This window comes from Pygoscelis adeliae, unplaced genomic scaffold, assembly GCF_000699105.1.
Source record: "Pygoscelis adeliae isolate BGI_AS28 unplaced genomic scaffold, ASM69910v1 Scaffold386, whole genome shotgun sequence".
In the NCBI taxonomy this organism is placed as follows: Eukaryota; Metazoa; Chordata; class Aves; order Sphenisciformes; family Spheniscidae; genus Pygoscelis; species Pygoscelis adeliae.
Window position 1 is genome coordinate 2,959,221 of NW_008824940.1, and position 13,410 is coordinate 2,972,630.

A 13,410-nucleotide genomic window follows, 5' to 3' on the forward strand; every position below is an offset into this window, starting at 1 on the left:
TGATCTTCTTTTTTTTTTCCCCCCCCCCTCCCCCCGTGTGGTTTTTTTTTAGTGCGTGCCCAGATCATGCTGTTCTGGGATTTATTTTGTTTTCCCTTCACCCCCACGTTCTTCTCCATGGCTTGATGAGTTAGGATTTTCAGATGGGGAAGAACAAGGAGGAGATTTCTTTCCCTCCCCAAATCCCACCCTACCTTTAACTTACAGCTACGTATGGTCGCCTTACTCCCTCTCCACTACCTCCTAACTCTCACTCAAAGACCTCCACTCATTTTGTTCCGACCTCCTCCCTCTGCTAGTTTCTCAGTGGTTTATTGTTGTGGCAATGATCTCAGCACCTTTTATTTTCCTCCTTTCAAGCAGATAAAACCTGGTTCTTCCCCACCCAACGTTCCATCACCTACCACCCTCTTCCTTTCCTCCTCCCAATACCTCATTCACATCTGGCAACCTCTTCACCCTCACATTTCAGCAGCCCAACCCCTACTGTGAATGATGAGTCTACTCTTGCTGCCTCCAACTCCTGTCTCAATAGTTTTTAGCCCTTTGATCCTATTAGTATTTTCAGTCCTATTACTTACTGCCTTTGCTATGTCCTTCTGTCTAGTATAAAACTCCTACTCTATCCACTTCAAACTCTTGATCCTGCAGGCTTCTGTGATTACATCATATCCCTGTCGATTTCTATCAATCCCCTGCTCTGTCTCCAATATCTTTTGGTAGCTCAGATCAACTGCACGGAAAACCTCTCCTGCATCTCTCACCCAGATTACCTTTTCTCACTGATTCATGACTTTGATCTAGGTTTCCTATTCCCCTTCCCTGAGATACTTTACCACAAAATTTCAGTCTTTGTTCAAGCATGTCTCCTTCAGTCTCTGCACTGATGTTGAGCCTGTTGTCTCTGATGGAGCTCCTTCAGCAGATCAGACCCTAACATCAGGCACCTCCAGTAACTACCAATGCCTGGAACTTTTATGTACGTACCTGTACACTGTGTGTTACCTTCCTGGAGCTCTGTCTACTGTCACTGGCTTTCTACAACGTCAGATGCCCTCTCATCATCTCCTAGTTATCTGCAATATACTTTTGTCTCTTCCACGTCTTTGAAGAATTTCTTCTACTACCATGACTTCCAGTAATTTATTTCTGACCTCATTTTTTCCACCTCATCCAACCCTGCTACCAATTATCCATCAATTTCAACAGCACGCCACTACCTTTTGTCTTTAAGCTCTCTTCCCTTAATTTTATTACAAATCACTTGTACCATAAAGAATTCCATTATATTACTCTCTATGCAAAGAGTGAAAAAAGGCAATTCTTGCATACCCTTTCTATCATTCTCAGCTCTCCTGTCCCTGTTACCTTTCGGCCAGATGACCCATCCTGCTGTTACAATTTCTGCTGCCATCTCCAGGAAGACAATCTTTTGGTCACATGTTTTGAGCTCTCTCTTCAGTTTTGTCTCCCTTCTATGTCTTTAGCTCACGGTCTATCAGGTAACAGCATTCAAAGACCACTGAAAGCAGGCAGCTGCTTCCCCGCCCTCCCCCCCTTCCGTCCAGTCAGTGTCATCAGTGTCCAGGCGGATGCTCTCTCTGCCTCTTTCCTCCTCCTTTTTCTCCGTACAGAGCAAACGCAAGCAGCATCACAAAGCGCAAGCACAGCCCTCTTCTGCAACAGCACAGAGAAACCCCACAGTTTTGAATACCCTGCCACTTCTTGTCCATACTTTGGGTGTGAAAAGAAAGTAATCTTGCAGTCTCTGGAATCCAAAGTCACTCCCCTCTGATTTAGCTTGCCACAGTCTTTCTTTCTTCTCTTACTACTTGATGATGCAATTTTCACATTTAAAACCTGCGTGTGCTGGCTTTGCATTTCAAGTTCACGCTTTTTGCCTTTAACTTCCCACCTCCCAACATTAATCCTATTTGAGTCCCTTTTTTGTACTTACTCTTTCTAAACCTCACCTCCTATTTCATCACCTGTTCTTCTCTGCAGTCTGCTTTTCATTACTTTCTTTTACTATGCATTTTGCCCCAATATACCTTTCTACCCACACTCTTTACAAAGAAAATGACCCTCCCACTTCTTTCTCATTAAGGCATACACTTTCTTTCCATATCTAATGAATATTGTTATACATTAATCAAAAAAGATAAGATGAAAGCAGGCAAGTTTCAATTATCTGGGTGATTTATGGGTTTTGGTTGTTTTTTGGGGGGGTTTTTTAATGCTGCTTGGAGCAAGGACCAGCAATATTCTGTAGTTGGCAAACCACAGAATACACTTATACCACCTACTATGAAAGCGCTGCTTTAAGAATAAAATGCATGATGAAATAGATTAAAGAAATGAAGTTATTTTTCATACACGTTTGAAAGCCCATGCTACCTACAATCTGAGGTTGAAATCTTCAATTACATGATGTGGAGAGGATCATTCATTTTCATTTGCAAAGAGCCTTTCATTAAAGCACTATAGAACATAATTATTAAACCTCATGAAACCCTGCAGATATAGCTTAGATAAAGAAGAATATGAAGGCCATTTTTCACAAAGGAAGGATAGTTTTTTAAAAAACATTTTAAGTTAGCACAAAACTAAAAGCCAAAGAAAACAATAAGACACATGGAAGCATAACAAACAACTCATACATTAATAATTTGGTCTGTGACAAAAACTAAACAAGACAAAGCATTCCTTCACCAGCAAACAACAGACAAAACCCTTCCTGTCTATGTTATAGATGAAGTTCCTTTTTAAAAACATACCAAACTATCCATGTGGTTCTCATTTGGGAACTCTAACAGCTATAGATAGAGGAAATAATCTCTGTACTAAAGATACAGTGGGCTTCCACAAAAAAACTATAATGTACAAGCTTTGCATGTAGGTTAAATTAAGACTGAGTAAAACCATAAAGAGAGAGCCACCTACTACTAGTATCTAAAATATACATGTTACTTTCCAAAATCCATAGTTATTCATCCAGGTTTTCCTCAGACTAAGCAACAGAACAAACATTTGCACTGATTAAAAAAAAAAAAAAAACACACACACAAAAAAATACCCCAAAACACCGAACAAACCCAAAAAACAGTAGCAAGAATACAGGTAATTTGACTGAAGCACTTTCCTTTTCTCTATGTAAAACATGACACAGATGTGAAAAGAAGGAAAAAATTCATTTTACAAGTATTATGACTTAAAATAATTTGTGCAAACAATTTAATCTGCCTTATACCTACAATACAAACATCTAAAAGAGCCCCAAAAAATCTCTTCCTCTTCACTTTATACATTCATCAGCACTGTACGTAAGTAGCTCACTGTTTCCTGATATTATCAGTTGGCTTCATCTTTTGACTGGCTCTTCCACAAAGCAACAGAAGAGCTCTGTTATTTTCTACTTAAAGAACGCATTAAAAAGCAATACAGCGTTTTTAAATTTAACTACCCTTCTGAACAGAATTCATTTCTACTCTCAACCAATTACAGTTACGGGTGTGTAGAAAGGGAAAATTTATTAAGGGTGTGCGCAAAGAACAACATGGGGCAAATGAAGGCTCTGCGTTAAGGTACATGGGGAGCTGCAGCAGCAAGTAATGGCAAGGGGGGAGCAGAGGACGGTTGGTGTCGTAATGAGGACTAAACTCTTCTCCTCATGTCCACTGCACAGCAAATTGAGAGACTGCTTGCACAGTAATCTCAAACAGTTTGCAACAAAATTTGTGTAGTACTTGTGCAACTGAATTCCACTCAGTATATGAATTGCCAAAAGCTGTTTGGAAAGCGGTTATTTTTTCTGTATATTATAATTCAAAAAGTAATTAACTTTGAATTATAATATAGTAAGTAATTAATACTATAACATCTTGAGAGTTTTTCACTCTCTTGTGTTTAAGTGCATATGTTTTACAAACGTAAAAAATAGTGCATGTGCACCAAAACAATCTCTCCAATGCTGCAGGATATTCTTTTCCATTTAGAAGTTGTTACATCAATCTTTCAAGTCTGAGTGCTGGATTAGATTTGATGCTGTCTACCAGTAGCAGTTCATTTAAACAGTAGCATGTTGGTAGGATCAGTACTAATTTTATCAATTTCCTTTTTAACAAAATCTGATGGTTCTATTAAAAATGGATCTTTGACTAGATGGATGTTATTGCTCTTATTCGCACTAGCATCCTTGACACGGCCCGTACAAGTGATGTTCATATTGTCTTATGGAATACAAGAGCAGTAGAAGAACACAGCTTCTAGGGAGACTTCCCAATACCCTGTGTACAGCTAGACATTGTTTTTGCAAGGTATTTCCAAGTCACATGGAAGTTCAAGATAGGGAAAAAATTATTTTAACTGAACAAGGACTAGCTTTGCTTTTATCGAGTCCCAAAGCCGCTGGCTTCTTACTGTTAAAAGCAACTCTTCAATGGCTTCTGTTGAACAACATGCTTCTTTCCTCAAGGCTCAGGGACTGCTTTTATTAAAGGAAATGGGCAGCTTTAAAAGTAATATGGAGAGAAGGGCGGTGCTACTGAAGACCTCTGAAGATAAGAAAGGTGCAGTCAATGTAGACAGGACAGTTTTCAGACACATTTATTCAGTTCCTGTCCAAGGAATTGGACACACTTCCACTGTGCTCTGCAACAAGCTCCAGCTGCCCCAGAAGAGAACTCTGCCAGAACACCTCCATTCCCATCACCACAGACTTTAAAACCACCATCTCTTATCTGGCACTGTAGAGGGAAAAAAGTAAGCAAAATAAATCGAACTTTAGCCACCTCCTCTTTAAGAAGTCCTTTGCATGCAAAACAGCCAAGCAGAGGATGCTCTGATGTAGGAAACCAACGAGTCCCCACAGTTTGTTAAGAGCCATTCATTTCTCAAACTCTTACAGATGCAACAACGATATTTTCTAGAGAGAGACTGATACAACCTGTTCCTATGACAAATATGCACTGCCTTCTGCTGTGTTAAAAAGCAAGGAAAAAAAGACTTAAGGAAGATATAAAGGACAATCAACAGGGCAGAGCGCAAGGAAGGAAATCTCTCTACTTGGCACTTCAGACACCTGATGAGCAGGTAAAATGGGTGCTCCAGTCCCCACCCAGTGTAAACCAGTGTTAAAAGGAGAAACACTGAGGACACGCTGCAGTATACTGACTCACTGGCCAGGGCACAACTCTGCCTCCCCTCCAGGTGTGGAAAATACAGGGGGTTCAAAGCTCTTCCAGTAAAGAAGGCCTCAAATGTCCAGAATGACTCACAAGCAGTAACTTGCAATGCCCAGGGAGCTGCAACTTCATCACTATCCTTACTCAGACCTCCACTGTTACTACACATATGGGGTTTGAGGGGGGCTCATCTTGTCCCCCTGTACTTGGCACTGGTGAGGCCGCACCTCGAATACTGTGTTCAGTTTTGGGCCCCTCAATACAAGAAGGACATTGAGCTGCTGGAGCATGTCCAGAGAAGGGCAATGAAGCTCGTGAAGGGTCTGGAGAACAAGTCTTATGAGGAGCAGCTGAGGGACCTGGGGTTGTTTAGCCTGGAGAAAAGGAGGCTGAGGGGAGACCTCATCGCTCTCTACAACTACCTGAAAGGAGGTTGTAGTGAGGTGGGTGTCCGTCTCTTCTCCCAAGTAACAAGCGATAGGACAAGAGGAAATGGCCTCAAGTTGTGCCAGGGGAGGTTTAGAGTGGATATTAGGAAAAATTTCTTCAAGCATTATCAAGCATTGGAACAGGCTGCTCAGGGAAGCGGTTGAGTCCCCATCCCTGGAGGTATTTAAAAGACGTGTAGATGAGGCGCTTAGGGATATAGTTTAGTGGTGGACTTGGCAGTGCTAGGTTAACAGTTGGACTTGATGATCTTAAGGGTCTTTTCCAACCTAAATGAGTCTATATCAGAAGAGCTGGGGCGGGGGGGTGGGATTTGGCAGATCCTTCAGTAGAATTCAAGTAGAATTCGAGAAGTGAGGAAATGACAAGTAACCATGAAGGGAAGCCAGCAGGTGGTGGTGTCTCCTTTCCCCAGTTTCCTTCTTCCCTCATCCTCCCCTGTTCTACAGATTATGCCCCTATTTACCCTCCCCTCCTTCAGAGGCTCCTGGATTTTTCCTCCCACCAGGTCTAATCCATCCCCAGAAAAACAAGTATTCTCCTCTCCTGTCCTTCTGCCCATATACCTTCTCTCAGGTTCCTCAACCTGGGGGAAGCGGGAGGGAGGAAAGGAAAGGGAAAGGAGCCAGGCCTGGGCCTGCCTTGGCTCCCAAAAGGCTTTGGACAGTTTAAGCTTGAAGGACCAGTTCAGTGAGCAAAGCCAGGGGTGGTATTCGTATTATGACCAAACACTTGGAGGCAGCCTTTCTCTCACCATTAGAGAAGTCTCCCATCACATGTACGAGATGTTGGAGAGCTATAACAGGCTTGCTGATGCTTAGGAGAAACATCACTGAGTGCTCAGCCTCTTACGTCCATCTCTGGAGAAGTGCAGGAGGCCACTACAGGAGATGGGGTCGCCACTTAACGGACCTTTGGGTCTAACCTGGCACAGCCTCTCTTATGTCCGACAACCCTGCTCTCATTTCTCCAGCACAGGCAAATCATACAGGCAGGGAAAGCAGGCAGTTGCTTACTCTTCCTACACCTCTCCCCCTCCCTGCCCCCCTCCGGTGCAAATTTTGAGGACAGGGTTTTGGAAGTTTTTGTACTTGCCACTTTCCCTTATAACCCCCATAAAGGGGATTGATGTTGCTTAGCTGCAAAAGCAGGAAATACTGGGGAAGGAGCACATTAGGTCAATGATGTTACCACAGAAGTAGAGAGACCTCCTACCCTTTGTTTCTGTTTTTTGCCATTTTTCTCACCAAAATTTGAAACAAATAACATGACAAGATATTTTAAAAAGAATTCTCAGCTATTATTCAGAAGCCACTATCAGTATGTTACAGTTGAAAGAGGAATGGCAGCATATAATCTTCTCTTCAGGTTATAGTGAAAAATCAATCAACAAAAAAATTTCAGTGGACAGCAGTATGTTACTCTGATCACATGCAGAAGTGTTTTACCTCTTTTGCAAAGATATTTTGATCAAAAGATGGGGCAGAAAAGAAGGAAGGGTCATAAAAAGGCTCTAGAAATCCACAGGTATCTAGGAACAGGGAAATACTGTTTTTTGGCCTTTTAAAAAAAAAAAAACAAAACAAAACACAAAACAAACAACACTGCCCCCCTTTCCTAAAACCATTAATTCTTTATCAGTTGCAGTAGCAGTGCTAGTGTTTTCTATACAATGTCATTCGGAGACACACACACACTACATTCAGAGATCTGCATCAGAAATTGGACTCACTAGAGCAAAAAAGAACCTTAAACGATCTCAACAGGCAGAGTAGAAGAGAGGAAGCGTATGAAGATGCTTCAAAAGATATATAATACTGTTCTGTGCTAGAATTTTAAACCAGTCTAGATTCTTCACTGCTTTCAGTAAGAATTTCTGAATTTATGTCACTGAGGAAAAACGAAACAACATTTTCATAAACATTTCAGTTTCACGGACAGTAAACAAAACAGGAAGAAAAATCTTTCCCTTTTATGGAAACACTCATCTTTAAAAACTACCTTGTGGAAAGCTGGTGCTTTATTGTCCGACAGTCAGAGTCCCAGATATGTTAGCATAAGTAGCTGACTATGCTGTGAGATCAGACAAAAATCAAGAGACAAAAAAAAGCTTTGGAAAGTGTTTTTGATGTACAAGCAGTAGTAGAGTACTTATAGCTGTGGTGATGTGCGTTTGCAGTTCCCGAAGTAATGCCCACATGTCTCTGGGCCAAAAAAGAGAGAGATCAGCATTTAATGCGTGTCAATATTCAGCTACGTTTAATGCCACCATACAGAGTCGCTCTGCCGTACATCTCCCAGTGGACCTTACCTCCTCCTCCTTAAGCTTTTGTCTCCGTTTTTCTTCAACAGCTGCTCTCTTCTGCTCCTCTCTCTGCCTCTGTTCCTCCAGTCTTTTCCATCTCTCCTCCATTTGCTTTTCATATTGAAGTTTTGCTCTTCTCTCCTTCTCCAGAATCTGCTGTTCCCTAGCAGCTTAGGCAGAGAAAAAGGTGCATTTCACTTTATGCAAATTTTCTTCTGCTTTAAAATTATTTGATTAACATGACACAATAGTGTAAAACAACAAATACAAGTACACAGGGTTTTAGTCCACTAAAATAAAAAACATAGCACACAAGTGCTGGAATGATTACTAAATCTAAGTGATGCGCTCAATAAATAAATAGGGAAGCCCTTTGTACACAGGGTGACAGTTTGTGCCCTTACCTATGTAAAAACAGTGCACAGAATAGTTAACAAGTCTTTTTTGCTTATGTTTCAAATCCTTCTGTAGCTTAAAGCCAAATTCATTTTTCAGCCATAACCAATGTTCCCGGTAGGTTTTAAAGTGAATCAGTGAAACAATACATGTTGAAGCAAAAGCCCTTGGAATTTCTTTAAAACTGTGCTTCTCATTATGGGGCTGCCTTCAAAATAAATGCAGGAAAACAACATACGCTAAATATTCTATGAAGCTTTGAAAATACACCATTCTGTTCATAATTTGGTGCTACATCGTTATCCACTTCTGCCTCTTTGCATGACAAAAAAAAATTACTTCTGCTATTGAGGGTTTGCCCAGTTGTTTATTCCAACTAGAGTCATCATCTTCTTGAGACATTAACTTGTTGTTACAGAAATTCAGACTGCAACATTACATATAGGACTGTTGCTTCAGGTTTACATAGGAGAACAAGTAGCAGAAGTTAACGTGACAAATCATGAGCAAAAATCCACTTCTCACGCAAGTGTATTCCATAAAAAGGCAGGAAAGAGGAGTTCAGTAAGCATGCCTACATACACGCAAGCCTGTAATGTCACATACCGACACACATGCAGCCGATATCAAAGAAGGAATATTCTCACAGTTGCCAGGCTAAGAACTTGAAAGTTAGGGAAAGCCAGAATTAACACTGTTTATACAAGACCTAGTCCTTCATCCTGCTCACCTATTCAGCCTCAGTCTGCTTTTTCAGTTCCCGTTTCCTTATACGGCAAATTTTCGCCCTTCTAGCTCTCTCTCAGTATCTCCCCATCAGTCCTAGGCTCTTGCCCAGCCATCTCAATTCCCTCTTCTCAGATCAGCTTCCCCTCAGCTCCTGCCCCCAAGCTCTTTAACCACAGCCATGACCTTCAGTCCCTCTTAGCCCCACTCCACCCTCAAAAGCCCTTGGTTTAAAGCCAGAGTCCCTGCAACACCAGACCCTTTTCCAACAGTTGCATTTCTTTCCCCTGAATATGGGATCCTCCTAAAATACTTCTTCCTCATATCCAACCTGCTTTACAGAACACCTTCTACCTTATTCTTGTTAGAAATACAGTTGATGTTGTCTTTCCCTTTTGCCTTATGAGAATTCACTATTCCTCCCCACCCAGGATAGGGCAGCAGTATGAGAGGGGTGTCAGTGCTGCAGGCGAGCCTGGACCTGTATGCATGAAGAATCAGACTTGTCAACAGATAAAGAGTTACCTCAGAGACAGTGGAAGACAAGTGACCAGTTGCTAATTGTTAATGACTACTAGCCACATCAGGTAGAGCAGGTGAAAACAGCATGCTGGAGTTGATAAAAAACAAAAATAAAGTGAGGTGTCCAGAGACTGTGCTAAGATTACCTTCTGAGTAAGTAGGTGAAACCTGGGACTGATTCTGGACAGAGAAGAAAACCATTCTGTCATCATGGACACACATACAATTCTTGTTCCTTAATTTAGGGATACTAAACCACTGATTAATGAGTTTTGGCTTTGGTAAAAAGGTTATTCCATATTGCTGCAAAGTACCTGCTGGCTGCATGAAGATCTGTCCTTCTGGGGAATTCACTGCTTTTTTCTGAACTTCTAAAAGAAATTTGCCACAGAAACTGTGACCAAAACCCAGAGCTCCCCATTGTGGAAATGGTCTTAACCCTAATAAAGTATGTTTCCAGAAGGCACGTGTGATGTCTGGAGACAAGAACTGCAGCCAACACCTTCCAAATCCCCTGGGCCAACCACGCCCAGATTTTCCAGCTTTTAGTTTCCCTCTCATCTCTTCTGCTTTTTAACCCAAGTCCTTTCCAACCTACTCATCACGTCACTTTCTCGGGAACCAGCAAAGAAGGGATAATCAAGAGGACAGAAGAGAGAGTCTGGACTGAGTATACCTGGAAGAGTTGTAAGCTACAACTCAGGCTGGTGCATGCCCCATATAGACAGAACCTCTGGGGAGATTAAGTACTAAACACCGGCAGTTTTTCACAGGAACTACCAAAAGGAATCTTGCTCACCAAGCCCATGGTACTAAAAAACGTCAAGTCACTGTTCTCAAGCCTCAGCTTTTGTCAAGAAGTTGTCAACAGTTTGTTTGTTTATTTATTGCAAGAAAAACAGTATTTTCCTATGATTCTTTTCACAGGTGTCCATACTGGTTTAGTTGACATTTCCTCAAAATATATGCCTAGCTTAAATTTTACAAAATCATAAAACATGGACAATTCCTTCTGATAGGTATTGTCAGGTAACCTTAAGGAACAGTGCTACTGGCCTTTCTTGTTATTACAATGAGGAAAAGTGAAGTTAACTGTTTAACATTTTACATATATACGTGTGAGTATATATACATATGTATATATGTATGTATAGAAAGTCCAAAACAATGTTGAACAGTTAGTTTCATTCATATATATATACACACGCATGAAATTAATTGTGTATACACCCCCCCCATATGTGTGTGTATATATTTTTTTTTCTTTTTTTTCTCCAGTTTCCTCAACATTTCCCTGGAGTCATTAGTAGATTAAAAACAATTGACTATTTTAAAAACTCTGAAATCAATGCTTATGCTATTCAGGAAATTAATTAAAATAATTTTACTCATTCTCTTGAAAGATTAACCATTTTAAAACTTACGGAAAAGTATCTGCTTTATGCCATACTTAACAACTCCATGATATCTTTTAATATGGCTAAAACTTAGTAGACTAAAATTGAGGCTGTTTCACCAAATCATCCTACATATTATCCCGAGTATTATTCAAGGCTTATTAGGTATTTTTATGAATCAGAATCCTAACAGTCAATATCTTGCACATAAACCTATATTCAAAAGTACATGAATCAAAAGAAGAAAGTCAACTTGTAACTATAGAATATTAAATACTCAAATGGAAATCAAAGACGACAGATTATTTTTTATAATTTAGCTTAAAAGTAGTAATATAAGTGAGAAAGACTAGGAACAGACTGAACCACAATGTTTAAAATTCAGAACAGAAAAAATGTCATGTTAGTAACTCAAGCCTATTAACACATATACATAAATAATACATACACCTCCTGACATCTTACCAAGGTATTTCTCCCTTTCTTCTCTTCTCTCCTTTGCCAGTCTTTGTCTTTCATCAGTTTTGAGAAATCCATCAATGGCTGAAGTCAGAGAGAGAGGAAAAAAAAGTGTTAGTAAAACTAAAGAAGCATCCAAAAGAACTAAAAAAAATCCACCAAAAATAAGCTTATCTACCGCATTTAACAACTCCAACAACAAAAACGACTTTACACTTGTATGCGGGCAGGTTAACAAGCTGGGATTTGGATACATCTTGAGCACAGTCTCCTACCTACTGCCGAGCTCCAAGCACAGTTCTTCAGTGTACATGCCTGACTCCTCTTCTCAGAGCAAACAAGCATGCTGTTAGTGGTTGTTTTAAAACTTAAAACTTTCTTGGGAAAAACCGTAAGGATGCAATTAACACGTAGTCATCTTTGTTAATAACCTCATTTTAAAGTTTTTGGCTAAAAAAGAAAAAGGTAGTTCAGGAAAGCAGTAAAAGGGGTATGCAGCTCTCGTCGTCTAATGCTATGTGGAGTCCCAGCCTTCATATTTATGTCTTGACACAGCCCCACAGCTTCCTTGCCCACAGGAAACCACTAGCACCAGCTCATTTCAACAACTAGCAATTAGCACTGGATGAGGCTACGGAGGCAGCAGCCCTCCTGCCCTCTTTTCCAGGTAGGAAACACTTTGTTTCCTCCTCGAGTTGGTACCTGAAAGCAGGTTACTTGTTTGGGAGGAGCTTGCCTAAGGATGTTTTGTACCTGGATCCAGACACCCCAGTTCTTTGTACAGCATTAGCCACCGAAAAGCCCAATTTAAGGCGGCAGGCAGGCAGAGCGCGACACACGAAGTGCCTTAGGGTCAGCTGCCTGCGTGCCCTGGAACAAGCAGCCTGACAGACCTTAGATGGACCTTCTGCAATACCATGGGTAAGCTCACCAGCTAGTGACTTGATAGACCAGCTAGAGGATGGTATCCTTGGAGGTACCACTGGAGGCTGACAGGGCCTCCAGTGCCGTCCTTTCTCTTCTTGTTTTCAGGATCTCCTGGGGTCTTAGCAGGGCTGCAGTGCAAACAGGCACAGTGTTTCACAGCACAGTTTACATCCTTTGCAATCATTATTTGGGCTCCCTACCAAGTTACTGAATTATAATTAAGTGCCCTTCCCTTTTGGTCTAAGAACTGCAGTTGTTAATTTTATCAGATAAATATGAGTGGAAAAGTTACTTAGACTGTAACCCTGACTTTCTTCCTGAAAAGTCACACTTGCAGGCTCCCCTCCGAGGGCATCCTCTCTGTGGGAGCAAAGATTTGGCATCCCAAGTGCCCTTCTGTAAAATGCACGGTTCTGTAGGAAGGCTGAAAACCAGCCTCGGTGGTCCCTTGTGACTGGTGAAAAACACAGGTCTCAGCTGTCCCCCATTAGAATAACAGCTTGCTTTTTCCCCAAGCAGCACCTTCAAACACCATCTCTAATCCTCCTCTGCACACACAGATGGTGACTACCTGAGAGCAGCCAGGCCTCTGGAAAATTGTGATTATAGCTCCCAGCTGGTTAATTACAACTAGAATTTGTGGGTCAAATAAATATCTATTTATTACCGAAGACTCATCCCACTTCCATACTAGTCCACTTGTTTGTTTGCTTGGCTGCTATTTATCATCAGATTTCACAAGCAGGGAAGAGAGGAGGCAGCTCAGTAAAGCAACCATGGCGAAGATTTGCAACTACTTTGAAGGGGTCTGCAATCAGTAGCCAAGAAAGGGAATCCTGTTGTCAGCATAGTTAAATTACAGCTCCAATGGAAAGTTTTTCAGCGATCTGACAGTCAAAACAACTCGAAACCTACAACTTAGGCTAGAAGCAGCAGAGGAGGTGAAATCAAGACTGGATCAAGAGCCCAAGGATGGAAGGCTGAGCTTGGGAGGAAGTGCAGGCTGGAGAAAAAAAAAAGCAGAGGCAGGAGCTAAGGTCTTTTGTGG

General features: G+C 41.3%; 1 protein-coding gene across 1 annotated transcript in view; it reads right to left on the reverse strand.

Moving 5' to 3' along the window:
• Positions 1–13,410, reverse strand: part of MAP7D2 (MAP7 domain containing 2) — a 58,218-nt gene that overhangs the window by 24,691 nt on the left and 20,117 nt on the right. Inside the window, exons 2-3 of the mRNA XM_009325503.1 lie at positions 11,442–11,519; positions 7,942–8,105 (exon numbers count right to left, since the gene is read on the reverse strand). Of these exons, the coding sequence (XP_009323778.1) occupies positions 7,942–8,105; positions 11,442–11,519 (242 nt within the window). The remainder of the gene's footprint in view (positions 1–7,941; positions 8,106–11,441; positions 11,520–13,410) is intronic.